At 54.2% G+C, this 26,371-nt stretch overlaps 2 protein-coding genes across 11 annotated transcripts in view; one reads left to right on the forward strand and one right to left on the reverse strand.

Moving 5' to 3' along the window:
• Positions 1 to 3,731: 3,731 nt before the first annotated feature.
• Positions 3,732 to 11,884, reverse strand: LETM2 (leucine zipper and EF-hand containing transmembrane protein 2). Of its 5 annotated transcripts, XM_038160474.1 has the most exons (10): positions 11,573 to 11,880; positions 10,623 to 11,067; positions 10,366 to 10,509; positions 9,330 to 9,464; positions 7,273 to 7,476; positions 6,317 to 6,436; positions 5,838 to 5,948; positions 5,620 to 5,706; positions 4,846 to 4,920; positions 3,732 to 4,246 (listed from the first exon to the last, which is right to left on the reverse strand). In XM_038160474.1, the coding sequence occupies exons 1-10, from the start codon at positions 11,617 to 11,619 to the stop codon at positions 4,196 to 4,198; spliced, it is 1,419 nt and encodes a 472-aa protein (XP_038016402.1). In that variant the 5' UTR covers positions 11,620 to 11,880; the 3' UTR covers positions 3,732 to 4,195. The 5 variants fall into 5 exon arrangements, with proteins under 5 accessions (XP_038016402.1, XP_038016403.1, XP_038016405.1 ...); XM_038160475.1 differs by lacking the exon at positions 5,838 to 5,948; XM_038160477.1 differs by lacking the exon at positions 6,317 to 6,436 and having other exon boundaries at positions 11,573 to 11,879.
• Positions 11,885 to 13,217: 1,333 nt separating this feature from the next.
• NSD3 (nuclear receptor binding SET domain protein 3) overlaps positions 13,218 to 26,371 on the forward strand; it is a 39,232-nt gene continuing 26,078 nt past the window's right edge. For 4 of the 6 annotated variants that reach the window (XR_005259629.1, XM_038160226.1, XM_038160228.1 and 1 more), the window contains exons 1-7: positions 13,218 to 13,549; positions 19,049 to 19,770; positions 22,455 to 22,523; positions 22,988 to 23,147; positions 23,554 to 23,708; positions 23,990 to 24,493; positions 25,227 to 25,353. Coding sequence is in view for 5 of the 6 variants with exons in the window: in XM_038160226.1 (XP_038016154.1) it covers positions 19,093 to 19,770; positions 22,455 to 22,523; positions 22,988 to 23,147; positions 23,554 to 23,708; positions 23,990 to 24,493; positions 25,227 to 25,353 (1,693 nt within the window). In the remaining variant the exon portion in view is untranslated. The remainder of the gene's footprint in view (positions 13,550 to 19,048; positions 19,771 to 22,454; positions 22,524 to 22,987; positions 23,148 to 23,553; positions 23,709 to 23,989; positions 24,494 to 25,226; positions 25,354 to 26,371) is intronic. The other 2 variants (XM_038160227.1, XM_038160229.1) reach the window with 2 other exon arrangements.

The raw sequence follows: 26,371 nt of genomic DNA on the forward strand, positions 1-26,371 counted from the left end.
GGGGTTGCTGTTTACATCATCCCAAACTGCAGCTCTCACCGTCTCCTGCTCATTTCCTGGGGTTACCAGGAGGGCAATTAAATATGATAATAAGCAGAGCAGCTGCAGCAGAGCTGTTGGTGCTCCCTGCCGGGCTGGGGAAGGGGCACGTGCAGCTGGGTGCCCACTGTGCTCTGTGGGGACATGGGGACAGGGCACGGAGGGTGCTGCCCTGGCTGGAGGCCACCAGAAACCACAGAGGCTGATGGGACAGGGCTGCCTGAATGCTGGAGCCCAGCAGGAAGGTGCAGCTCCTCTCTACTCTTCCTGATAAGCCATCCTCTCCATGTGGGCAGTCTGGGAGATAGGCATACCCCAAAACTGACCTCAGCACCCCACAGACCCCACCCAGCGCTGGAGGGGACCTGCAGGACAGAGCACCTCCCGGCTGGGCCCTGCCCAGGGGATGCCTGCAGCCCCTCCAGCTCTGCCCAGCACCAAGGTTAGGAGGGAGATGGGACAGGATCCCTTGGGAAATGGCTCCAGAGCCATGGAGGAGCTGCAGGTGCTGCCCTCAGGAGCCCCTGAGCGGGTGGGGTGTGTTGGGCACCGGTGGCTGCTGAGTGCTTGGCCTCCAGCACGTTTGGCTCTCACAGCATCCTTTGTCTTCTCCCCTCCTCGCCTTCCTCGTTCTCTCCTTTTAAAGCCCTCGGACTGTGCAGGGCCGGGACAATCTCCTGGCCCCAGCCCAGGACGTGGCTGCTCTGCCAGCGCTGAGCTGGGCTTTGTCCCCCTGCCAGCCGTTCAGGAACCTCCTGTGCCATTATTCCACCTCTGCACAGGTCCCACAGTTCAGAGCAGGGCTCAGCGGGTGTGTGGGGACTGAGCCCTCCATCCCCCGTGTCCCACCCAGCTGTGGGGTCAGCAGCACCCCAGGGTGCAGCTCCAGCCCCCCAGAGCCGAGCAGAGCCAGAGCCAGGTGTGTGCAGCTGCAGCTGGGGCACACAGCTCCCCCAAACCCTACTGTCCTGGGCCCTGCCCTGCACCATGTGGGCACCATGAGGAGAAGCAGGGTGGGCAGTGGGATGGGCCCATCCCTGGGGACACCTTGGGGACATTGCCACCTGCACCCCATTCCTCTCCATGCAAGGTTTGACAAGGGAGCCCTTGTCGTGCCCGACTTTAGGCTGGGCTAGAGCTCCATCTCCTTTGTTACACATTTACAGCAGAGGCAGAAGGGCTGCAGGAATGCGCTGCTGGGATCCGGGAGCTGTAAATCCCAGCCTTTGTTGTGCTTGGGCCGCACTAAATCACTGCTTTTCCCTCTGAATACTAATCTCCTCCAAAAGTGCTGACCGGGGCATCTTTCCGCAGCAGCTTTCTGGGGAGGAGGCTGACGCAAGGCCCGGGGCTGGCGCTGCCGCAGGAGCAGCACCGGGCAGAAAGCCCCGGCTCCGGGCGAAGCGCGGCCCCGGCTCCGGGCGAGGCGCTGCCCCGGTTCCAGGCAGAAAGCCCCGGCTCCGGGCGAGGTGCAGCCCCGGCTCCGGGCGAGGTGCAGCCCCGGCTCCGGGCGAGGCTCGGCCCCGGCTCCGGGCGAGGCGCGGCCCCGGCTCCGGGCGAGGCACTGCCCCGGTTCCAGGCAGAAAGCCCCGGCTCCGGGCGAGGTGCAGCCCCGGCTCCGGGCGAGGTGCAGCCCCGGCTGCGGGCGAGGTGCAGCCCCGGCTCCGGGCGAGGCGCAGCCCCGGTTCCAGGCAGAAAGCCCCGGCTCCGGGCGAGGTGCAGCCCCGGCTCCGGGCGAGGCGCTGCCCCGGCTCCGGGCGAGGCGCTGGCCCAGCCGCGGGGCGAGGAGCGACGGACACGGGCGCCACAACCCCCGGCTGCGAGCCGGAGCGGAGAGAGTGCGAGCATGCCCGGGGGAAGGATAAACAGCCGAGGAGCTGGTTCTCCAGGCTGAGGGGAGACTGGAAGGTGTTTGGCACCGGCGTGGCTGGAAAAGCTCTCCCCGCGCCAAAGCACACACGGCTTTGGATCTCCGCAGCGTTTCGTTTGCCCGGCGTTGCAGAACAGAATCCCGTGATTTATGGGGCTCCACGGGGGTCGTTTCCTCCCCTCGCTCGGAAGGTCATGCAGCAGAATTGCTGCCTCTCCCCCCTGCGTGCCTGCAGGGTTCTGGGGTCCCGGGAAGGTGCTGGGGTCCCCGCATGCCAGGCAGAGGTGAGAGTGGGCACGTCCCCAAGAGCCCCGCGGCAGCAGCGACCTGTGAGGCTGGGAAAAAAAGCTGGCTGGCTTTTTGATCTGAAAATGGGTTTGTTCAGAGGTGTGGAAAGGGTCCATCCCCCTCTCCGGCTCCCTGGGAGGAGGGAGGCTGCCACAGCCGGTGCTCACTTCAGGCTGAACACGGGCGTGGGGCCGGTGGTCACCGCGGGACAGCCAAGGAAGAGCGAGTCCCAGCTTCCAGATCTTTCTAAATTGAAAACACAGGAGGCAAATGGACGCGTGGGCCCGAGCACACACACCAGTGTGACGCGGTCGTGGTGCCGCACGGCTGGAGGGTGGGGACGAGGGAGGCACCAGAGCCCACCCGGAGCTCGCCCGCGGCAGGGCGGTGCCCAGGTGATGCCCAGGTGATGCCCGGGCTCCCCGCCAGTCCCTCTGCACTCTCCATCTGTGAAACCTCTCAGCGGAGGAATGTGCTGGCCGGCTCTGCCTTCATCCCGCCCAGGACAGCCGCCAGCCTCCTCCTCTCCCTCCGCTCGGAGCAGGGGTGCCCGCAGGAGGGCTCGAGGGGCAGAGCCCTCGGAGCCGGCACAGCTCGGTCCTCGGATGGGGCAGGGAGCTCTCCAGGCCGGTGGAGGCCGGCTGGCAAATGAAGGAGCTGTTACCTGATGGTTTCACCCCAAACCTCCCCGGGCTTCCAAAGGCTGCCAGAGAAACCCAGCCGGGTTTGGGAGTGGAGCAGGCACGGGCTGGAGCACCAGGCGGGAGGAGATGCCTTCCCTCACCGTGGCGCTAAGAGGCAGCAGTGACTCCACAGCAAGGTGCTATTTTATTGAAATAACATTTGTTCCCATTTATTAGACACAGACCCAGCACTGTGGACGGGCTGGGTGAACAAGGAGAGGCTCAGGTACAGAGCTAAGGGCTCAGGACACCTGACAGCTGGCTCTGTGCTGCTGCAGGAGCCCGAGGCCTCGGGTTTAAAGTGCTGCTCACACCTGAGCTTGGAGAACTGGCTTTCAGTCGGGTTGTTCTAAAGGCTGGCTGAGCTCTGGAAGAGACATTTCATTCCTACTTAGCACCAAATCTAATTTTACAGTAAGTACAAATATACATATTTAAAATCCATAATGTGAGTAATTTCTCAGCATTTACAAAGGACAGAGTAAAAAATTTAACAAATGCTAAAAACAGCTTTTCAAAATCCTCTGAGAGTCTGGCAAAAACTGAGCCATCACTGGAGTGTGTGAGGAGTCACTTTGCAAGTCTGGAGAGCACTTGGAGTGTATTCTGAGCCTGGTGAGGATTAACCAAAGCTCCAGCTTGGGAGAGGGATGCAGGTCCAGGTTGTTCCCTCTCGTGACCCAGAGGGATCCTGAAAGTGCAAGTCTGATTCTGTCACAGTGTGTGGCACCTGCACAGCTCCCACTGGGGAAGCAAACACTCACAGGTGGAGGCTGCTCCTGTCCAGCAAGGCCTGAAGCCCTTCTGATCAGTCCTACCACAGCAGAGTGCTGCTCCCTCCCTCCCTGTGGCCACGTGGGTCACTAAAACACCCTAAAAAGGACCAAGAGCCTGAGCTGTGACCCTCAGGACAAGCTGCTGGCCCTGGGTGTGTGGGGATGTTCCTGCAGAGGATTTCACACTGCAGAACGGGCTTTGCTGGACTCCAGCCCAGCTTGTTCTGTGCACAGGCCATTCTAACACGAAAAGCTGCCTTTGCTAAGCACAAACACCTGCTGAGGAACAGCACAGACAGCAGCACCATTATTAACATATTTACACCATAAGTTAAAAGTAGCAGGGCAAGGATCCAGCACAAAAGAGATGTCTGGGGCCATCCAGACAGCAGTGGCCTAGTTGCTAACAAGCTTGGGACAGAGAGAGAGGCTCCTGAGGGCTACTGCCTCCTCATGTAGAGCAGCCTCCTGGGAAATCCCTGCTCCCTCTGCAGGAGGTGTGGAGATGGAAGCTGCTTCCCCCCAGTGCTGGCTCCAGGTTAGGCTCCATTGGCACCAGCCTTGCTGCTCTGGGATGCTTCCATTTTGGTCTAGGGGCAAAAGAAAAAGGCATATTTTAGGCAGTACAAATGTCTCTTGAAATTCAAAATCTTTTCTGAAGGCGTCTTCCCATTTAGCATGGGAAGCTGCTCTGGAGAGTAACAGTTGATAAGGAGCAAAGTTCTTCAGGTTAAAGGAGACAGGAGCCTGGCTGGACTCCCAAACTTGCCTTAAGCAGCATCCCAAATGTGCACATAAGCACCTAAATTGAAATCAAATATCCACAGGAAGAAAATGGGCAAAACAAAGATAAACACTGCAATTTTTACAGCTACAAAGTGTCTCTTACCCTGCTGACTCCAAGGGAAGGCTCCTCTGTCCTAGTGGCCCAAGGCAGATTATTAAGGAAGAGTACAAGGATATACCAGTACAAGGATATACCAGTAATTCCCCCAGTTTGACTGCTCTCTGCCATGTGTGGTATCTTTGTATTGAACAGCCCCCAGTGCAGTTCTCATCCAGTTTCTCCAGCTGCTCCCTGAACTCAGCAGCGTTCACAGCATCCCGTCCTCCAAACTTCCTCGGTTTGGCTGCAAGCTGTGTGAAGAACAATCTCTTTTGGGAAGTGTAAGAACTCTGACAAGCTCACCTCTCGAGGGGGAGGCTTCACTGATGCTTCAGAGAATGGCAATTTCTCTGTTGGCTGGGACACAAATTCTTCATTCTTCAAGGAAAAAGCAGCTGTAAGTCACAGAACCCTCTCAGAAAGGGCTGACCCCCCCAGGCCCTTCTCCCTCCTGACAAGGCTGTTCCCTGCAAACTCTGTGAAAGCTGTGCTGGCATTTCCATTGTTTTCCCAGCACAATTTAACTTTGTAGAAATATTTCTGGCAGTTGATACAATATTCTTTGATTCCTGCTGCTGCTTTTATCAGCTGGGACTAATCTAAGGAATTCACTGCAGTGTGATGCTGAGAACCATATGCTCTGGCTTTCTTACTCCAGATATTTTGGCTCATTTTGTCCTGGACAACTGAACCCAAATTCACTAGGAGGGCTAAAAACAAGTCCTCTTTAACTGGTTCCTCTGAGCTGAACGTACCTGGGCTGAGGCCTGAAGCAATTCAGGTTGGGTCCTCCCTGGCTAGGAGCCAGCACCATGGCACTGAATAACCAGCTGCTCGCAGGCTCAGCACCAGCTGTGCCACCACAGATCCCCGCTCCCTTCCCTTGCCTCTCAAATCACAGCATGCAGCTGTGAGGCTCTTGGGGGGAAAACACCCACACAGTGCAGGAACAGACACTGCTCGTGCTCTGTGCCGTGGTGTCAAACACTGGTTTTGTCCAGCTTTGGAAAGGTTTGGCCACGCCAATTCCCAACCATTTCAGCACATGTTTTCCTGCTTGCAGACTGCTGTTTCTACCTTTCTTCCCTGTACAACAGGGGCGGGATCCAGGAGGGTCTCCTGACCTTCAAGCACAGATGTCATCACTCCAGCAGCTTCAGCTGTCTGCAGAAGAACACAGAGGCACAACTTCAGTCCACTTGCAGGCTCAGAAAACAAGATTCTGTCACAATCCTTCACTTTTATAACGCATAATGGTTGAGCTATTAACCTAACAGCTTTATTCAAACACTTGCCTTGCTCTGTGGAATGGGAACAGATTGTGGCTTTAGGTCTATTAAGTACAAGGCACGGGAAAGCAGGAGGAGAGAAGAAGGAATGTTCTCCTTTAAATGCAGATCCAGCCACTGTTGGAAGAAAACAGAAGGAAAAATTGCTTCCTATTGGCTCTACGTGAGTATTTATTAATACAACACTCTGTCCTTAAAGCAATCTTGAGTTTGGGTAATACAGTTTTAAGTTACCATAATGAGAAGAAATGAGTCTGAAGAGTTAGGAGCAAGGTGAAGTGGGGGGTATCCTACCTGGCCCTGGTTCTATTTGGTTTTCTCTTTAGTCTAGGACATAATCTGGAGCCTTCATGCTTTAGAGCTCAGCTCTCTGGCTGAGGATTCAGCTTGAAACTCATGCATGAATTCTCAGGAAGCTGTGCCTGCTGCACCTGAGCACTGCCTGGAGCCTGTCCTCACAGCAGCCCAGGCCAGGGCACACTCACCTGCCCCAGCTGCTCCTTCAGCTGCTCCTCAGAGAGCCCCAGTGACCGCATCCCTCTGGCCCTGCAGGCGCTCTGCAGCTCCGGCACGCTCAGGCCACTGACCCCTTCCTTGGCAATCATCTGGAATGAACAGCAACGTTCCCAGCCAGGCACAGGTAAGCCAAGACCTGTCACCCTGATTTTTTAAGTTTTTTCTAAGCCTTCTGATGTTTACATCGTTGTAACAAGCTTTGTCACACACTTTATGGAAATATTGGTTTGCATTCTTTTATGGAGGAGGAGAAATGTGATGGACTGTTGGTTTGTCCAGTGTCATTGGAGAGGTGGCATTGTCACCCTCCAACCCACTGTCACTTTTAAAGAGCTATAAATACTAGAGTCAGAATTAAACTTCACTCTTTTGCCTTAGAAAATCCAATGTCCACATCTTTCTGTTTCGTGTTCTAGAGTGACAAAGACCCTGCTGCACCTGAAGGAACTTCTGGAGGTCCCCAGTCCAATTTCCTGCTCAAAATTGCTCTGCATTTTCCATTTGTGCTTTGAACCTCTTCAGGGATGGGGATTTCACAGCCTCCATACAACATGTTCCACTGTTCACCCCCTCACTGATTTTAATTCTTTTTCTTATCAAGTTGAAATTTCCCTTGCTGCAACTTATGGCCACTACTTGCTGTCCCTGCACTCTGCACGTGAAAGTCTGGTTCCATTTCCCAAATAACCCCACTGCACATCAAAAAGCATCTCTTTTTATAAGTTAGCATGGCTCCAAAAGGAAACATTCCAGTGGCAACATCTGCAACGCCACCTCAGCTACAGCTCCCCAAAGACTACAAGGCTGCAGGGAGGTGATCCTTTTTTCTTCTGGGATCTGTCCTGGGGAGGATCTGACTCTCATTAACCACACTCCCCTGCTCTGAGGGGCTGTGGGCAGCTCCTGGCTGCTGCTGCACACCCACCTCGTCGTCGGCCTTGATGCTGCGCAGCCGCATCAGCAGCTGGAAGCGCAGCAGGTTGTTGGTGCCCAGGGGCTGCAGCTCCAGCAGCTTGCACAGGGCCACCAGCTGCGGCCTCTCCAGGTGCTCCAGGGTCAGCTCGTCCTCAAAGAGCTTGGAGAAGTGCACGACCTCCTGCGTGCTGGGCTGCTGGCCGCTGGGACGGCGCTGAGGGGAGGCAGGAACAGCCCTGAGCTGAGTGGGATCCCCGGCTGGGAACCTCCCCCCTTCCCCTTCCTCACTGGGGAATGCCTGTGCCTGCTGGAGACAGCAGCATACAGTGGGATCCCCAGCTGGGAACCTCACCATACAGTTAAAAGTCACAGGAGCTGAGGGGAGGCACGAACAGCCCTGAGCTGAGTGGGATCCCCAGCTGGGAACCTCCCCCCTTCCCCTCCTGACTGGGAAATGCCTGTCCCTGCTGGAGAAGCAAGATACAGTGGGATTCCCAGCTGGGAACCTCCACCCCTTCCCCTCCTCACTGGGGAATTCCTGCTGGAGACAGCAGGATACAGTGGGATCCCCAGCTGGGAACCTCCCCCCTTCCCCTCCTCACTGGGGAATGCCTGTCCCTGCTGGAGAAGCAAGATACAGTGGGATCCCCAGCTGGGAACCTCCCTCCCTTCCCCTCCAGTCCCCGCTGGAGACAGCAGGATACAGTTAAAAGTCACAGTGAAAGTGTTATTCAGCAGCCACTGGAAGTTCCAGGGGGTGAAAGGTGTGTCCTTCCAGGCTGGGAATTCCTGTGAGCAGGGCTGGGCTGCTGGGATGGAGCTGAGGGGAGGCACGAACAGCCCTGAGTGGGATCCCCAGCTGGGAACCTCATGATACAGTTAAAAGTCACAGGAGCTGAGGGACGGCACAAACAGCCCTGAGCTGAGAGGGATCCCCAGCTGGGAACCTCCCCCCTTCCCCTCCTGACTGGGAAATGCCTGTCCCTGCTGGAGAAGCAAGATACAGTGGGATCCCCAGCTGGGAACCTCCCCCCTTCCCCCTCCTCACTGGGGAATTCCTGCTGGAGACAGCAGGATACAGTGGGATCCCCAGCTGGGAACCTCCCCCCTTCCCCTTCCTCACTGGGGAATTCCTGCTGGAGACAGCAGCATACAGTGGGATCCCCAGCTGGGAACCTCACCATACAGTTAAAAGTCACACGAGCTGAGGGGAGGCAGGAACAGCCCTGAGCTGAGTGGGATCCCCAGCTGGGAACCTCCCCCCTTCCCCTCCTGACTGAGAAATGCCTGTCCCTGCTGGAGAAGCAAGATACAGTGGGATTCCCAGCTGGGAACCTCCCCCCTTCCCCCTCCTCACTGGGGAATTCCTGCTGGAGACAGCAGGATACAGTGGGATCCCCAGCTGGGAACCTCCCCCCTTCCCCTCCTCACTGGGGAATGCCTGTCCCTGCTGGAGAAGCAAGATACAGTGGGATCCCCAGCTGGGAACCTCCCTCCCTTCCCCTCCAGTCCCCACTGGAGACAGCATGATACAGTTAAAAGTCACAGTGAAAGTGTTATTCAGCAGCCACTGGAAGTTCCAGGGGGGGAAAGGTGTGCCCTTCCAGGCTGGGAATTCCTGTGAGCAGGGCTGGGCTGCTGGGATGGAGCTGAGGGGAGGCACGAACAGCCCTGAGTGGGATCCCCAGCTGGGAACCTCATGATACAGTTAAAAGTCACAGGAGCTGAGGGAAGGCACAAACAGCCCAGAGCTGAGAGGGATCCCCAGCTGGGAATGTCCTCCCTTTCCCCTCCTCACAGGGGAATACCTGTCCCTGCTGGAGATCCAGTTAAAAGTCACAGTGAAACTGTTACTAAGCGGCCACTGGAAGTTCCAGGGGGTGAAAGGTGTGCCCTTCCAGGCTGGGAATTCTCCTGAGCAGGGCTCTGACTGCAGGGTGGGCAGGGAGGCACCCAGGGAACAGCCCCTGACAGCTGCTCTGTCCCCACAACCCTGGTGCAAATCCCGTGTTCTCTGCCCCAGCCAGCAGCTCTGAAGGAGTGTCTGTGCCATGGCTGCCATCCTACCTCGTGCAGGTAAAAGGAGAATTGTTTCCCTTGGGCTGTGTCTGCCTTGTTCCTTTTGGCCATCTCTGCAATGGTCTCCCGCAGGAACTTGGCTAACTCCAGCCTTGCATTCAACTTCTTCTTCAGCTTCTCTTCCTTCGTTTGGGAAATACAGAGTTATAAACCAGAAAATGGAATTGCTGTGTGTCAGAACTCAGAATGTCCCTCAGACATTCTCGGACATTCCAGGCCCAGGTCAGAAGCATCTGAGACCCTGGCATGCAGCCAGAGACCCCTGTGGCTTTGAATCTGACCCATGGGACAATTTATCAACTTTGCAGGAAGAACAAGAAGTCACAAAAGTTTAGATATTGTAGCAGGAGTAGTCACGAAGTGAAAGGAAGGGTTTTTGAGTGCTGTACAGGGGGGTTTTAAGCCTTGTACGCAGGGGTCCAAGTTTTGTACATGGGGGTCAGGGGTTCTAAGATGGAGGGATTTGGGTGTGCTCTGTCCTCTTTCTTTCTCCTTCCTAACCTCCATGTCTTTGGTGATGTTGGCACTCACAGATTGGTTTAGAGTAGAAAGTCACCATTCAATATAGATAGTAGGCATTGGGGAAAAGGTATAAACATGGAACACGTAATGTGTGATATCAAAGATGGCAGCAGCCCCTGGGAGGGCAGTGTGCCTTTGTCTGAGCTGCTGAACGGGCCACGGCAGCTCAGGAGAAGAATCTTTTAGATAACCAACAATAAACTACCTTGAGAACAGACAACAGAAGACTACTGAGTCTTTCTTCGAAGGCACGGGTTGGAGGAGGGACTTTTCCATCTTTTGGGGTCACCCCAATCCGGGGGTGAAACCCCACAGCTACGCACATTCCTTCTGCTCCCTGTCTGCAGCACAGCCTCCCAATGTCCCACTCAGCCCAGGAATGAGGATGTCTCAGGCTCTGGGTGAGGCTGAGCCTCGCTGGCAGCAGCAGGCAGGGGACGCAGCCCTGCACAGCTGCTCTGAGGAGCTGGGGACGCTCCACAGCCTCACAGAGCACACAAACCTTTTTTGACTCCGTCTCAAACGTCGAGGGCAGCATGTCAGGGAAGAGCTTCAGGAACACAGGTAACAGAAACTCCATGAAGGGGACGATGACAAACACCAGGAAGGGAACCAGCCGGAAGAGATCTGCACAAGTTCTCAGCAGCTGTACAGAGAAAAGCACAGCAGGGATTACCCAGAGATTATCACTCAAAGTGTGTCCAAAGAAGGGGTTAAGCCTCTTACTGCATCACTTTATCCAGGTGTTGTGGCACTTACCCTTCTCCTCTCCCTCCTGGTGAGCACCTGCCCGTGGAGCAGCCTCCACACCATCCTGGCAGCCACCTTGGTGTCAATCCAGAGCAAGTGGAATCCATTGTAGTAATGCTTCAGCTCATCCACGGCTCTCTGTCGCAAGGATTTCCTTCCCGCAGGAGCCACCGGGACCTGCTTGGCCGGGCTTTTAGCAGGTTTGTCTCCCTGGTTCCTGGGCTTTCCGTGGGGCAGGGATTCCCCTGGCAGCTGCTGCCGGGGGCTGCAGGAGGTGTGCAGGGTGCGGGCAGCTGAGCGAGGCAGGGCAGTGCCCAGGCAGGCACGGCGTGGCCAGGGCTGGCTCTTGGAGTCCCTGCAGGCCCAGGGGAGCTGGGGATCCACCAGCTGGACAAGAGCAACGGCTGGGGAGCACAGAGGGCTGCAGTGCGCCAGGAGACGGGAGCCTCTGAAACTGGAGAGGCGTTTCAGTGAGAGCAGTGCACGAGAACCGAGGCATCCCACCCCAAGCGGCCTCCTTAGCACCGAGCTAGCCCCCTGAAATTGCTCTGGTGCTTGAGAGCCCGATCCCCCAGCAACGGCTGGGGAGCACAGAGGGCTGCAGTGCGCCAGGAGACGGGAGCCTCTGAAACTGGAGAGGCGTTTCAGTGAGAGCAGTGCACGAGAACCGAGGCATCACAGCCGAACCCCGTGCCGAGGCCTCCCACCCCAAGCGGCCTCCTCAGCACCGAGCCAGCCCCCTGAAATCGCTCTGGTGCCTGCGAGCCCGATCCCCCAGCAACGGCTGCCACACCGAGAGCCCCTGCTGCGCCAGCCGTGCCATGTCCCCATCTCTGGGGGGGAGCCCCGCCGCGTCTCTCGGAGCCGCTTTAGCGGAGAACGCGATAAAAGCTGCAAAGCCCCCCGCCCCCGAGGCCCGTGGGACCCGCGCGGAGCGGGCCCGGGGCACCGGGGCTCACCTGGCCCTGGCCGCGGCCAGCAGCGCCTTACAGCCGCACGCAGCCATGGCCGGGCCGGGCGCGGCGGGCCCTCAGCCCCGCCAGCGGCGGGGGGCGGCGGCAGCTCCGGTGGGCACCGGGGGGCAGCGGGGCCCGGCCGGCCCCATCGCCGGGCGCGTCGAGGGCGGACCGGGGGCTCCCGCGCGGCCCCTCTCCGGTCGCTATGCTAGTGCCAGTCCCGGCCTCGGTCCCCCGGTCCCGGTGCCGGTTCCGGTGCCGGTTCCGCTCACCGCCGGCCGCGCTCCTCCCGCCCCTCCCACCCGTCCCGTCGTGCCCCGCGCGCGCCGCTCGGGCCCGTCACCGCTCTGTGGTGCCTGCACCGTGACGCCATCGCGCCGCGCCACGCCTGCTCGACCTCGACGCCAGCCAATCAAAAGTCAGAGTCGCGGCCCTGCCGGAGGCCCGCCCAATGGGAGCGGAGCAGGGCGGGGCCTGACCCGAGGAGCCCTCGGGAAAAGCCGCTGATTGGGCGCGGGAACGGCGGCGGCGCGCGGGTTGTGACGTCACGCGCCAGCGGCGTGACGCCATCGTGAGACCGGGGAGTCGCACATGACGTCATGCGCATGGCGAGCGCTCGGGACCGGCCCTGCGGAGCCGCACCGGGGCCTGCCCGGGGCCTTAAAGCGCACCCAGGAGCCTCCCGGGGATCCGGGGCGGCCGCAGCTCGGGAGGAGCCGCTCCCGATAGCCCCGGGCAGCGGCAGGCCGGGCCCTGTGTGTCGCTGCAGGCCCTGCCCGCAGCCTCCTCCGTGCAGTGAGCGCACAGAACGCGGCTCGGTGTGTGAGGGACACGACACGGCTCTGTGTCCGGGGCAGAGACAAGCCCTGGCGTGTGTGACGCAAACACTCCGCTCCCGTGTGGCTGAGGGACGGGTGGAACGCCCAGATGGCTGGAGGAACGTTCCCAGCAGGTGACAGGTGACTTGATCCCTTGACATTTTTAAGGGCCCTTCCAGCCAGAGCCATTCTGAGATTCCATGAAATGCTGCCTGGTTTTCAAGACTAGAGGGGGAAAAACATGCCATTGCCCCAATGAAAAAAGGGTCTGGAACCCTTTGGCTAAGGGATGCCCAAACTGTTGAACAGTGTTTTAAAAAGTAGAAAATAAAATGGGGTAGATGGGTGAAAAAGGGGACAGAGCTCCCGAGTCTGCTGCCAGAGCTCCTAGTACAAAACTGGGCTTTAAACACATTTAGATGATGTATAAAAGAGCTTTTCCGGTGGGAACGAGGGACATAGATGAGTCTCCTCTCCTGTTCCTGAGGAGACTCATCTATAGATGTTCTTATGCTGTGCGCGGGCCTTTGGAAGGTCCCTAAAGCGAGGAGCAGGATCACTTTCTAAATTTCCTTTCTTACAGCTCTTCCCAGCCCAGCCCTTTGTCCCTCTTGTCCGAGGAGCCCAGAAATGGACACAAATCCCGCCCAGTCCCCGTTTGTCCCCGGCTCCCCTCGGGGGGGGGGGGGGGTGGTCACGCCGCCACCACCCCCCCGGGCCGAACTACATTTCCCGTGATGCCTCGCGGCGGGCGCCGCCCCAGCGGCCAATGGGCGCCGGCGGCGCGTGCGCGCGCGGCTGCGCAGTGCGGCGGCGGCGGCGGCGGCGGCGGCGGCGGGGGGCGGGCGGGGGTGGAGGCGCTCGGCGGGGCCGCACCGGCAGAGCCGCTCCAGCGCCGCCGCCGCCAGCGCCTCCCTCGGCCGCCGACCCGCCGGACCCCGCCAGCGCCTCCCTCGGGCGCTGGGGGCGGGCGGCCTCCCCCGGGGCGGAGCCGGCGCCAGCGGCGGGGGCGCGGAAATCGAGGCCGGGGCTCCGTCGCGGCCTTGCTGGTGCTGCGGGAGAAGGAGAAGGAGGCGGAGGCCCCGCGCCGCCCCCGCCGCCGCCTTTGTCTGCGCGGGGCCGGGCGGACGCGGCGGGGCCGTGAGAATGGAACTGACTGAAGGTGAGCGCGGGGCCGCGGCGGCCCCGGGGCGGAGGGGCCGCGGCCGCCATGTTGCTGCGGGAGCTGCGGCGGCACCGGCGCGGCGGGGCCGGGCCCCGGGCAGAGCCCGGCCGGGGCAGAGCGCGGCCGGGACGGGCCCCGGCTCGGCGCCGTGACGCGGGACCCCCGCGCCGTGCCCCCCGGCCGGCTCCGGCCCCGCCGCTCTCACCGGGGCCGAGCCCCGACCTGCTGCGGGCCAGAGATTCGGGGCTTCGCCCACCGGAGCCGTCGGTGTCACCGAGCCGCGGCCTCCGCAGCTCGAGGAGCGGGGTTTTCTTGCGCGCGGGAAGAGCTGCGCATCAGCGCAGGGTTTGTTGTTGCCCCGCTGTTGTTTTTCTGCGGTGCTGTTGCGTTGTGCTGCACTTTGTTGTGGTCTCGCTGTGCTTTCGTTCCGCTGGCGATGCGCTCGGTGGTTTCAGCGCGATTTGTTGCTAAAAGTCTTCACGATGACATAGTTCTACAGATATAAACGAGCCCGAAGGACGGTGTGAAGTAGCCAGTAGTTAGAGCTGATGGGAAAACTGTAGCGTGATTTGATGGCTGTTCAAGTCTTTCAGTGACCTTTTGCAGAGATGCACAGTGAATGCTTTGATAGTTATAGATATATTTATTTATTTTAATTTATGTTTATGAACTGCTTGGAAGGACTTTGCTCTAAAGCCTGAGCATGTGCTTTCTGAAGGTGCAGGTTAAGAGTGAAGGATGGTGGTCAAAGACTGCATGTTTTGTTTTAATACAAACATATTTTGCATTTTCCAGTTTCACAACTTTGCCCGAGTTTGAGAGAGGTTTGTGTGAGACACGTTGTGGTTCTTGCCCTGGCTGTGATACCTGGCTTTGGCTTCATAGCAGTGTTAGCCCATGACTTTTCCTGAAGATCCAGAGTTTTTGCTCCATATTTTCCACTTGAATCCCATGGCTCTCTAAACAAATGAGTCTCTGAGCTCCTTTTTCAGACAGAACCTCTTTTCTCTGCTGTCCAAGTTGTTTCTTTCCACAGCACCGTGGGAAACTTCTTCCAAATGCCCTTATCAAGCCCAGTTACAGACGTGACTGTTTTCTCTGGCATTCAGAAACCAAATACAAAACACCTTTACAAAGGTGCACAGGGAAGCAACCTCACCTCATGCTTTAAAGTTTGTCAAGAGGCCTCTGATTCACCACTGGTGTCTGCCAGGAGGAACAGCTCAGTCCAGCTGGAGTCAGGAAAAATCCACAGGCTGTGAGTTTCCTGTTAAAGACTCAGGTGCAGGTGAAAATTTGGCTTTGTCTTAACGTGTGCAAACAGAGCTTTGTCTGGGGGATTTGTTAAGGACCTGCAGGGAAGGATGGCACAAAGCAGATTGCACAGACTGAAGGCAGGGATTAGCAGGAACATTTGTTTTCTTTCTCTCTGCAGTTCACACAGTTCTGACCCACCGGGATGACGTTCCAGGTGACAGAGGTGTCCCTCTGGGTCATGGTTAGTGTGACTGCGAGCAGTGGGAGGAGTGAGGTGCAGGGCTGTGTGTGAACTGCAGGCTTAGAGGTTTGAGAGGTCAGCAGTTGCATCACTTCATACACCCAGCCTGTCCAGCCAGGCAGCTCTGTCTGTCTGTCTGTCAAACACCTGCAGCAGTGAACAGCTACTGAGAGCACTGGCTGCATTGGTGGGGTGCCTGAGGAGAGCAGCACCAGTGCAGCTTGGGTACTTTGGGGTGAAACAGCCCAGGAAATGCCAGTAACCATCTGTGGGGTAAGGAGGGGTCGGTAGGATGAGAGCAGAGGTTTGCATCTCTCTGGTTTAGGTCTGCGTGGACAGGAACTGGGTGGTATTTGGACATGAAGATGTCCTGGAACTTCTGCTTTTGAGGCTGGTGATAGAAAGGCCAGCTCAGGGTGACGAGGCAGTGACACCATTCTGAGCACACACGGCTGACTCACAGCAGTGCTTCCAGCTCCTGCCTCACAACGCACACCTTCCATGCCAAAAACACCTTCCCTCTGACTGCACCAGCCCTGGGTGGGCATTGTCAAGAGAAAAGGGTGGGAAAAGGTTTGGTGAAACCTCTGTTTAAAATGTGTGTATGCTGGACTTCATCAGTAGCTGTTGTGTTTCCCCCTGCTGTGGCCACAGGCAGAATCAGCCAGACCTCCAGAACTCCCTGACTGGGAATAAGAAAAGCTGTGATCACACGGGATTGGAGTTGTTTGATAATCTGAGGTCAGTTGTTATTTAGTCCAATGCAGAATGGAAGAAAGGTTTGAGAACTTCAAGTTGTGTTTTCTGAGAGCAAAGTTGAAAAATACTCATCCTAAAACTGGTTTTAGATAAGTGGAATTGTTGGTGAAAAGGTGAACCTGGAGGATCCGTAATCTCTGCAAATCCTTCCCCTCACTGAGCACTCACTCTTGGGAGTGGAACTGGTTTTTGGAGTTGTGCTCAGCTGAGCTGAGAGGCTTGGGATGGGAACTGAAACCAACTGTGTTCACTTAAGGAAGAGCTCTCCTAGGCTGACCTGCCTTATTCTGTGCTGCTTATATTTTTCCATTTACCTTTTCCTCTGTTCCTTTGAATTATGACTCTCCCATGGATGACAGGAAAATATTTACTGAAGGTGTGGCAAGTCTCAGTGTTTGTAAACGGCCCTGTGTCCCTGTCTGCCCTGGGAAAGGACTTCAGCACAATGGGGGGCTCTCACCTTCCAAGAGGAAACGCTCTCATTAGGAAATACAGTTGCACTTTTGAAAGTGTTAATTTCAATTGTTTCATTGTTGATTTCAAGTTGTTTGCAGCCGCTGTGAAGTGTCCGTTTCCTATAAACCTTGAAGGGGTGAAACTGTATTTTTATCTGTTCATCTGCAGTGTTGTATCAGTGCAGGATCTGTTCTGGGTCATGTTTGGAAGCCAAACTGTGCAGTTCACAGGAGGCTGACACGGTGGGTTCATAGAGCAATCACTAGTGAGAAGAATTTATTCTGGAATACTTTTCTGCAAGATCAGCTGGAAATCCTGTTTCCCTGTGGTCTGGGTGGTGTTGCTGTGTGGCAGGGAGGCTCTCTGTGGTGACAGTGGGGTATTCTTCACACTAGTGCTTAGGAGGGACATACACAAAGTGATCCTTGCTTGGGTTTGGCTCTTGAGATTGCTGTGTGCTCAGGGTTCCTCACTGTGTCCTGTTTTTGTGTCCTCTCCCTGTAATCCTGCCCAGGTGCCCCTTCACTCGCAGCATGTGGGGCCTGATCCACTGCTGCAGAATTTTGGGCAAGGAGACTGGGAGAGTCTGGGTGTGATGGCAGTGAGACACTGGACAGGAGGAGCTGGCAGCGGTGTCAGTGCTGTGGGGACAGAGAACAGCTTTGGGGCTGCTGGGGCCGTTCCTGGAGCCCTGAGCCTGGTTCTCAGCCTGCACGGAGCTCCTGAGGAACCGGTTTGGGATTGGGTTTGGGATGGGGTGTCCCAGCTGTGCAGCACAGGCTGAGTGACACAGGTGAGCTCCAGAACGAATGAAAAGGAAACAAATCATAACTCTGTTCTTGAACTGGTGGCTCCTAAATCCAGTGTAAATGCAGTGCTTTGAAGTTCATTAATCCACACTTGTGTCATGTAGCAAAACAAAGCACAAGGGCAGCCACCTCTGCCGAGCCTGTGGGAGCTGCACTGGCAGCTGGGACTGTGCCCTCCCAGCTGTGGATGTTCCTCAAGTGCTGCCGCAGCTTCCCAAGAGTTTTTAAGAAGTATTCAGAAGAAAAGATTGAACCTGGTTTTAGTAAAAAATAAAACCCAGCCTAGTGTGACAATCTACTGTTTGCTCTTTGGTTTGGCAGATGGAAAGTAACAATTCAGTGGTAAATTGTACAAACAGTCCCACTTCCTCTTCCCAGAACGGGGTGGGTTGGGGTTTTTGACCTTGCTGTGCAATCCCAGTGCTGCTCCTCAGATCTGCTGCCCCTGACAGTGCTGCTTGTGTTGGTTTGCTGGTTGATGTGCAGAGCTGTGGAGGAAGGGATGGTTTCATGGCCCCGAGGTTTAAAAGTTCCTGCAATGAGAAAATTCTGCTGCAGAGCCTTGTGCTGTTATTGCCCTGAATTGCTTCATTACAGTGACAAACGTGCCCAAGTCAGTCTCACAGGACAGTGAACATGAGGACAAACATCAATTCAATCAAAGTATGAAGATCATTGAAAAACATCACCCCGAAACATCCAGCACAAATCTGTTAAGAGTTCTTGCTCCTGTTGGAACTTCAGTTACTTTTTGCAGTCTTAGAGGAGGAAGTTCTCAGCGATAGGAAAGCTCTTGAGATGCACAGCTTTGGGAGGGTGAGAATTGCACGTGGGCAGGGTTTGGTGGAGGTTTCCTTTAGAAGAAGTGTCTGTGGGATGCATTAATGTCATTTCTAACCCAGACCAAAAGGGCACAGTAACCCTCCTGTGTGCCCACACAGGCAGAACAAATACCATGGGGCTGTGTTTGCTTTGGAAGGGCTGAACTAACCTTGTGGGAAGCAAACTGGTGTTTCTTACCTGCAGGTCAGGTCACTGTGTGATGCTTCTTGTTGAACATTGAGCTGCTTACGTGAATGCCAAAGCCTTCTCTGAGCCTGCAGTTGAGTTTTGGAAGTCTGACTTTGATTGAGTCTGATTGTGGTGTTTTAATATGCGCTGGAAGGTTGAAGGTGTGGAGTCTCCAGTGAGTAACCTCTGCGTTTGGGGCTCTGTTGATGCTGAGGCTCTGAACCATGCAGTGCTTAATGTTAAAATAAGGTGTGAGGGGCAGGAGAATAACCCTCCTCACACAGCTGCTGGGAGCCAGTGCGTGCAAACTGGACCCTGCTGGTCTGGGGAGGGACGAGGTTGGGAAGCTCCATCCGAGGCTGCTGCAGGGCACTGATTTCCCAGTGGCCAAGGTGGAACGACCCACTTGTTTTCATTGTGCTGTTGTTCAGAGCATCCTGTGGCTTGCCCAAAGGCTGCTCACGTCTCGAATTTTGGCGAGGAGGAGAGGAGGTTTCTCTGTTTGTCCTTCTGTGGTGATCCTGGCTTGTGCAGTTTACAGTGACTGTGTCAGGACAGCTTGCTATCTCTTATCTGCTGCAGGGTGAGATGCTGTCCAGCTGCTTCAGGCTGGAATAACCCTTCCTAGGGCATGACTAAGAAGGCTGTAGAGAGTGCCGGGGAGTTTGGCACCATTGCTCTGACTTTGTGATACTTGGGCTTATAGTTCTGAAGCACTCGTACGTGCTTCTGATGTTTTTTGAAATGTCTTGGAAAAGAAGAAATTTGCCATATGAAAGACATGCCAGTAGCCCTTTGTAAAGGCTCAGTAACACCGGTCCTCTCTAAATCCACGTGAGGGTGTCTGCTGAATAGAGAGGGAGACATTGTTCTTGAGATCCCTTTTTTCCTCAACAGTTTAATTTGCTTAATTACTGTTTTTTAATTTGCACTGACTTCTTATTTCCCTTCCCCTGCCTCTAGGCCCTATGAGAAAAAGGGAAAGCTAAGGATGCTGGAGCAGAACAATGGATTTCTCTTTCTCTTTCATGCAAGGGATCATGGGAAACACAATTCAGCAACCACCTCAACTCATTGACTCGGCCAACATCCGCCAAGAGGAGGCCTTTGATGGCAGCGGTGACATTGCCGAGGATGGGGGCCGGACGCCGTACGAGGCCGCGCTGCAGCAAGGCTTCCAGTACCCCACGGCAGAGGAGCTGCCCCCCCTCAGCAACGGCTACCCCCCGGCCATCAGCATGTACGAGCCCCAGGGCAAGTACCAGCCCTACCAGTATCCCAACGGATCGGCCAACGGCTTCGGCACGGGCAGGAACTTCAGCCCCCCGGAGTATTACCAGCTGGAGAACTCCAACGCCAGGCCGCACGAAGTCGTGGAGAAACCTTCCCCTCCTTCCCAGCCGCCGCCTCCGCCACCACCTTCAGCTCCACAAGTGGGGATTCCAAAGAAGACTGGCTCACCAGAGATCAAACTCAAAATAACCAAAACTATCCAGAACGGCAGGGAATTGTTTGAGTCCTCCCTGTGTGGGGACCTGTTGAATGAAGTCCAAGCGAGGGAGTACGCTAAGGCAAAACACGAAGGGAGGAAAGAGAAAAGGAAAAAAAGTAGCAAGCATGACTCTTCCCGCTCGGAAGAGCGCAAGTCACACAAAATTCCAAAATTAGAACCAGAGGAGCAAAATGTAAGTGGAATGGTAATTCAGCCATCTGTACACCTGGTATTGTTGATGGAGAGCGTGTCCAGCAGGGTTTGTCCTTGTTCTGGCTGTGTGCACGCTGAGTCACCAGGCTTTAGTTACTCGTCAGAGCCTCAGGGTGAGGTTGCCAGGAGCTGTGTCTGTAGGTAACGCAGTGGTGGTTTAAAGGCTCGTGTGAAAAACAAATTTTAAAAAAGGTTATATCTCGTTTTGAAATATTATTTAGTGTTATAACATGTTTAGAGTTTGCGACACTCTGGCCAGTGTTGAAGATGGAACTTCTGGATGAAAGCTCACACATTCCTAAAATTGCCTCTCAAAAGAGAGCTAGATTGTTGAGTGGAAAGTGAGGTTCCTTGGGGTATTCAGCAGTGAAACATTAATTAATCTTGTACCATATTGTCCATATCCACAGGATGTACATCAGGTGGTGTTAACTGAGATTCTGGGAAGCAAAGACCCAGATTACCTTGGTCCCCTCTCATTCTTTTTCTTTCAGTTTCATAAGCCACTTCCAGTACTTCCAGTTTCCTTTTCTCGTGCTTGTTTCTGCCACCTCTGTGGTGCTGGTTTCTGCCTCTCCCAGTTTGAGGGAATGGGCAGCAGAGAGGCTGGTAAGTGCCAGGAATGGGGAAGTTGCCATTTCTGGCAGGGGCAGAAATTGCCCAGCGCAGGCTGGGCTGTTACAGGACATAGCTGAGTTTGTTGTCAGACCTGTGAAAGCCCTTGGTGCTTGCTGTTCTCAGGGAGAAGATCCTGTCCTGCAGGCACCAGCTCTGATCCTGTAGAGTGGGTTCTGTGCTGCAGGGAGGTGCTGGGGTCCCTGTGGGGCTGTAGAAGCTGCTGTGTCCTGCTGGTGCTCCCTGAGCAGCGTCTCTCTTGCACTGTGCCTGCTTTCTGGCCAGACCCCATCACCCCCACATCAGGCTGTCAATTTGTTTCCCCTCTTACCAGTGACTCCTGTTCTACTCCTGGAGCTCCAGCTGTGCCTGTCCCTCTGGCTCTGTTACCTGCCTGCCATGAGAATGGAATCTTCTGTCTCTCACAGACTGAACTAAAACCTTGCATCTTGAATTCCAAGCTCCTAGTCGTGTGTGTCATCCAGAGTTCACCAGAAATCTTGGTCTTGCTATTGTCTTCCTTGTTGCTTTCATTTCCCTTTCTAAAGGTGGTGTTGCAATAAGTGTTTCGTGTAACCCAGCCCCGTTTCAGACATGGCCTGCTCTGACAGGAGCAGGATTTTGTGCTGGTGGTTCTCAGTATGAGTTTGCCAGGGCGGTCTCAGGTTCCATTGTCCCATCATTTTGCTTTCCACTGCACAATTTCATCTTCATGTACACTTTTGTCATCTTCGGTGTTCATGGTGTGAGACTTGTGACTTGGGATCATCTTCACAGGAACAAACAACTTTTGGTCCAACTATGTTATGTTTTGTAGTTTTGCACTCAACGAGGCTGTGGCAAGTCAGGTGGTCACCAGTTGTTCCTTATTCTGCTGCTGTCATTTCAGAGGAAATCCACTGACTCTGAGGGGATGCCCATACTGGAGAGGCTGATTTAAAATGGAAATGTTGTGAGAACACTGGTGAACATCAAGCTCTGAATCCTTGTTTTGAGAATCAGCCTCTCTGCTCAGCAGTTGTGTTCTGTGTGGAGCTGGATGTTTGCAGCCTGTGAACCCAGCTCCTGGCAGAGGGCAGGTTTCACTAACTCCCTGTAGCTAAAGAAGGGCAGGAGTCAGTGCTGTGCTTCCTGCTGTGCAGGGAGGAAGAATTTCTGCCCAGCAAATAGCAATGTGGTTAGTCTTAAATGGAGGTTGTGTACAGACAGCTCCTGATGAGACACTGGGCTGTGCCCCCCCTGACCTGAGCTGCTCTGTCCCTTTCCTGGAGCACACAGCACGGACTGATGTGGGCTCTGTGCTTGGAGTGGCCTGGCAATAACGGGCTCCTCAGCATTCCTCACTGCTTGTGTCTGACTACTCCTTCTGCTGCTCTTTGAGTCCTTCGACTTCTCTGCTGCAGGAAAAGCAAGTCTGTGTCATTTGTCTCCTGAGGTAGTTCCCAGCCCACCCTTACCTCAGCCCCTGTCCCCTCACACACCCTGGCATGGCCACCCCACGTCAGCATCAGCTTCTGGTCGGGGCTGATTCTGCTCTGTGTTGTGGACTTTTGATCCTCCAGATATATTTGTCAACTCTATGCAATATAACATCGATTTTACCATGATCATGCTGTATATTTAGCATAATTTATGTACTGCAGTTCTTGCAAATAGCTGGTGCACAGTGAGACTCACCACATCACTGTGGATATCCTCACATGGGGTTCTCTGGTTTTTGGAAATTGTGTGTTATTTTAGGTGGAAAGTTACTTGGGTTTGCTGTTTCTGAATATATGTTCTTCTGTCATCTGTTACAGGAGAGCATAGTTACATTTAGGTGTGATAGTGATGTAAATAGTGTAGGGGAAACCAGGTATTTCTTTATTGTGATGTTACTGTGTTAATTGGGTACAAGGAACATATTCACCTTTTCTGGCTTCGTGGTTGCCTTTCTCTCTGTGAATTATTTTTTCCTGCCTGATTTCACTATTATCTTCTGTTGTTTTACTGTCCCCTTACAGTAAGTGTTGTTTTCCTTTTTTCTCTTCATTGTTACCCATTTCTTAGAGACCAAACGAGAGGCTTAGCACACTCTCTGAGAGACCAAGAGAAGAAGCAGTGCTGGAGGAAGCCCCGGTTAGTACATACACCAATTAACACTTTTGGAACTCAGAGAATGTCACTATTTTTGGACTGTTTCTTCCATTTATTCTTTAATTTATCTGGTAAATCAGTTGTCATTTCTTTTAAACTCTTATTACTCTCATTGCTGCATCAACGCATCTCTTATTGTACTGGATTTATTGCTTTATTTTATCCTAAAAGCAGTATTTCTAATCAACTTAGGAAGCAGAATCCTTTTTGGGGGGTGGCAGTTGCTCTTTTGTGTCTCTGTTTGTCAGTGATGTTGTTATGTAAATCCCAGCTGCATGCAGCTCCTTTCTTTCATGGTTCTAAGAAATGTTTTTCTCATCTCGGATTATCAAACCTCAGGGATATCTGAGACAACAACAACAACAGCAAGTCCCTGTGGATGGTGTGTGCATCTCCAAGTGCTCTAAATCCTCTCCTGTGGCTTTAAGCTGCTGTTTCCTTTGCAGGTCCAGCAGCTCGTGCCGTCCCTTCCCACGCAGGTCACCCACGACGTCAAGTTCCAGGTTGGGGATCTGGTTTGGTCCAAGGTGGGGACGTACCCGTGGTGGCCTTGCATGGTGTCCTGTGATCCACAGCTTGACGTGCATACCAAAATTAATACAAGAGGTAAGGGAGGAAGCTCTTTGCCAGAGTGTCAGGTGTCTCTAGCTGTTCTGTTGTTAAAAATATCCTCATTCTGAGCTGCCTTTGTGGGGTGAATTCTGCTGTGTGTGCTGAACAGGACAGTCTGACATGCACAGAACGGTACCTGGGACATGACCTCTGCAGGTGGCACTGTGGGAACGGGCTGGTGCACAGGCGTTTCTGCTTTTCTCAAGTCAGTGTGAGAGTTCAGTGTGGGCAGGGTGTCCTGAGCATCCATCCCAAACTCTTCTGGATCTGGCCTTTTGTATTTCTGCACTTGGGCCGAGTACCTCCACTTGCAGCAGGAAGCACTGGGGAGGAGGAAAGCGTGAGCTGAACAGGGCAGAGCAGTGTGGGTGCAGCTGCTGAGTGGTGTTTGCCCTTTCAGGTGCCCGGGAATACCACGTGCAGTTCTTCAGCAACCAGCCAGAGCGGGCCTGGGTGCACGAGAAGCGCGTCCGGGAGTACCAAGGGCACAAACAGTACGAGCAGTTACTGGCTGAGGCAGCCAAGCAAGCCAGCAACCACTCTGAGAAACAGAAGGTACAGGGGGCACTGGGGGGATCATCTCTCTAAGGGAGATGTTCCGGGGCAGGTCTGGAGCTCTTCAGGGCTTTGCCCTGAGAAGGACTGGCTGCATCTCGCCGGCAGGGAATTCTGTGTCTACACTCAGTGTCAAAAATACCCTGTAAATGGAGAGCAGACTGCAATCTGCTGCCTGAGAGATGCAGAGACCCTCAGGGTTGTGTTTTAAGTGCTGTAGTGGCAAAATCTTCAGTGCTGCTTATCAAAATCTTCTTCAACTGCTTGTCTTGTCCCTTAAGATTCGCAAGCCGCGGCCGCAGAGGGAGCGAGCGCAGTGGGACATTGGCATTGCCCACGCCGAGAAGGCGCTGAAAATGACCCGGGAAGAGAGGATAGAACAGTACACCTTCATTTACGTAGACCAAGAGCCGGAGGAGGCTTTGGCCAAAGCCAAAAAGACTGCTGCTTCCAAATCGGAGGCCAAGAAGAACCGGCGGCCGAAGGTGGCGCCGAGCTCGCAGCCGGAGCACGCCGGCGCGGCGGCCGGCTCGTCGCCTTGCCACGGCGAGCGCCGGCAGGGCCAGCGCAGGCAGCCCAGCCCCGAGGAGGAGGAGGCTCCCCCCGTGAAAATCGCCTGGAAAACAGCTGCGGCTAGGAAGTCCCTGCCGGCTTCCATCACCATGCACAACCTGGATCTGCAAAAGTGTAACATGTCTCCGGTTGTTAAAATTGAACAGGTTTTTGCCCTTCAGAATGCTGCTGGGGATGGAAAGCTCATCGATCAATTTGTTTATTCCACCAAGGTGCGTGCTTGGTGCAGTGACCCCTCTTTTGCTCCCTGCCTTACTGGGGAGCTTGGTGTCCACCAAGCTTTCATCACCCATGTTCCTTTCTCTGGAGAGATTAACAGACAGATGTGACAAAAGAATCTTTCAGTGCACTGAACCCCATATTCAGTGCAGCTCTGGCAATAATTATTTTGCTGGTGGTAGAGCAGCTCCCTACAGATGGCCGTATTTTTGTTTGTAACACATTAAATATATTCAGCTTCCTAGTTGGAATAATCCAAAAATTCTTGATAAAATCAGTGGTTTTGTGAGAAACAGATGACAAAACTGTTAACAATGTACTAAAAAGTAATAACTACATTTTGTGTAACAGACTTTTAAATTGAGTTCTGCCTCTGAGCTTCCTTCAGGTGCACAGCAGCTTCCCACAGTCAGTGTAAGGAAAAGGCTTAGGACTATTTCTCTGCCTCCTTCTTCTGCCTCTCTACCTGGAGAGTGTTTATTTCATCCTAAGCCCTATAGAGAAGGTAATGTTTAGAAAAGTCACTGGAATTACTTTTTCCTTGTGTGTGAGGGGAGATTGAGAGGGGTGGAAAGTTGTGCAGGGAAGCAGCTCCTAGTAGATGAATCCTGTCTATGTGTTGGGTTGGAGAGCATTGATTGTTTCTGTTCTGAGATTCAGCCTGTTACCTGGTAGCAGCACACCTTTGTAACAGGGGAGACAATCTTTTCCTTTTTTCTTTTCAAGGGAGTTGGTAACAAAACAGAAATAAGCGTCAAAGGACAAGAGAAGCTGAATTCTTCGTCAGCTCAGAGAAGTGAGAAAGCAGTGGTGCAAAACGCGTCCTCTCCTGAGACAACTTCTGGGGCAGCAGGTAGGGAAACTGCAATCCTGCTCTGAACCTGAGCCCACAGCTTGAGAATTCAAATATCAAACCCAGCATTTTCTCATTACTTAAGAACTATTAGCATCTTTCTGTTCCCATGGTAATTGTAATGAGCGTGGCTAGTGTCACACACGGTGAGCCAACATACCCAGCGTGGCTGTGGGGTGGGATTGGTGGCTTGGCCTCTGAACTTTGTGTCTGCAACTTACAGCCTGAGTCAACGTTCTGAAGAGGTGATGCCCTGTGCAGAGCAATGGAAAGTTGCTTTAGAAGACAACCCAGTGGATGTGTGTTAGCAGGGTATTGCCATGGCTTTTGGTCCCAAATGGAAAATAGGAGAGCTGTCATGAAAGCAAAAAGAGTCAGGAAGTGGCACGTTGCAGTAGGAGATGTCTGATTCAAGATGGAGACTCCCTGGGCTTTGTTGTTCGGTTTTTGCACGACCTGTTAAAAAACAGGGATTTTTTTTAAAAACTGCTTCAGCTAACTCCATTGACCAGATGAGGTAGTAGCCTCACTACCTACTAAATGAGTAGGTACCCTTCTGAAGCCATCTCAGGGGCTACATCATAAAGCAGTGAGTTTTGAACGATCAGGTCTGAGGAAGAAGAACCACTGAAGCAAATAATGGAACTTGGGCCTGAAATGGGAAAACCTTGAATGAGCTATTTGAATCTCATAATGTTGCCAGGTGTCACTTCTGCTTTAACTATCCATCTATTTGATTATTTCTCCCTTTCCAAACATGAAAGAGATGAGAACCAGAGTCAGAAGTCTCAGTGGTCAGCATCCATGAGTCCTCTGCAAACACATTTCAGGTTCTGTCTGTGTGATGGTTTTAGGCAGGGTAATTTGCTGGTTTATGGAGTGTTTGGGGCTGCAGCACTCGGGTTTCCTGTGAGGGGAGATTCCCCTGCTGTTGGCAGTGGTGGTTCTTTCCAGCTGCGGTTGCTGTGGCTCCTCGAATTGCCTCGCAGCAGGAGAGGCCCTCACCTTTCTGCTTCTC

This window comes from Motacilla alba, chromosome 22, assembly GCF_015832195.1.
Source record: "Motacilla alba alba isolate MOTALB_02 chromosome 22, Motacilla_alba_V1.0_pri, whole genome shotgun sequence".
Classification (NCBI taxonomy): domain Eukaryota; kingdom Metazoa; phylum Chordata; class Aves; order Passeriformes; family Motacillidae; genus Motacilla; species Motacilla alba.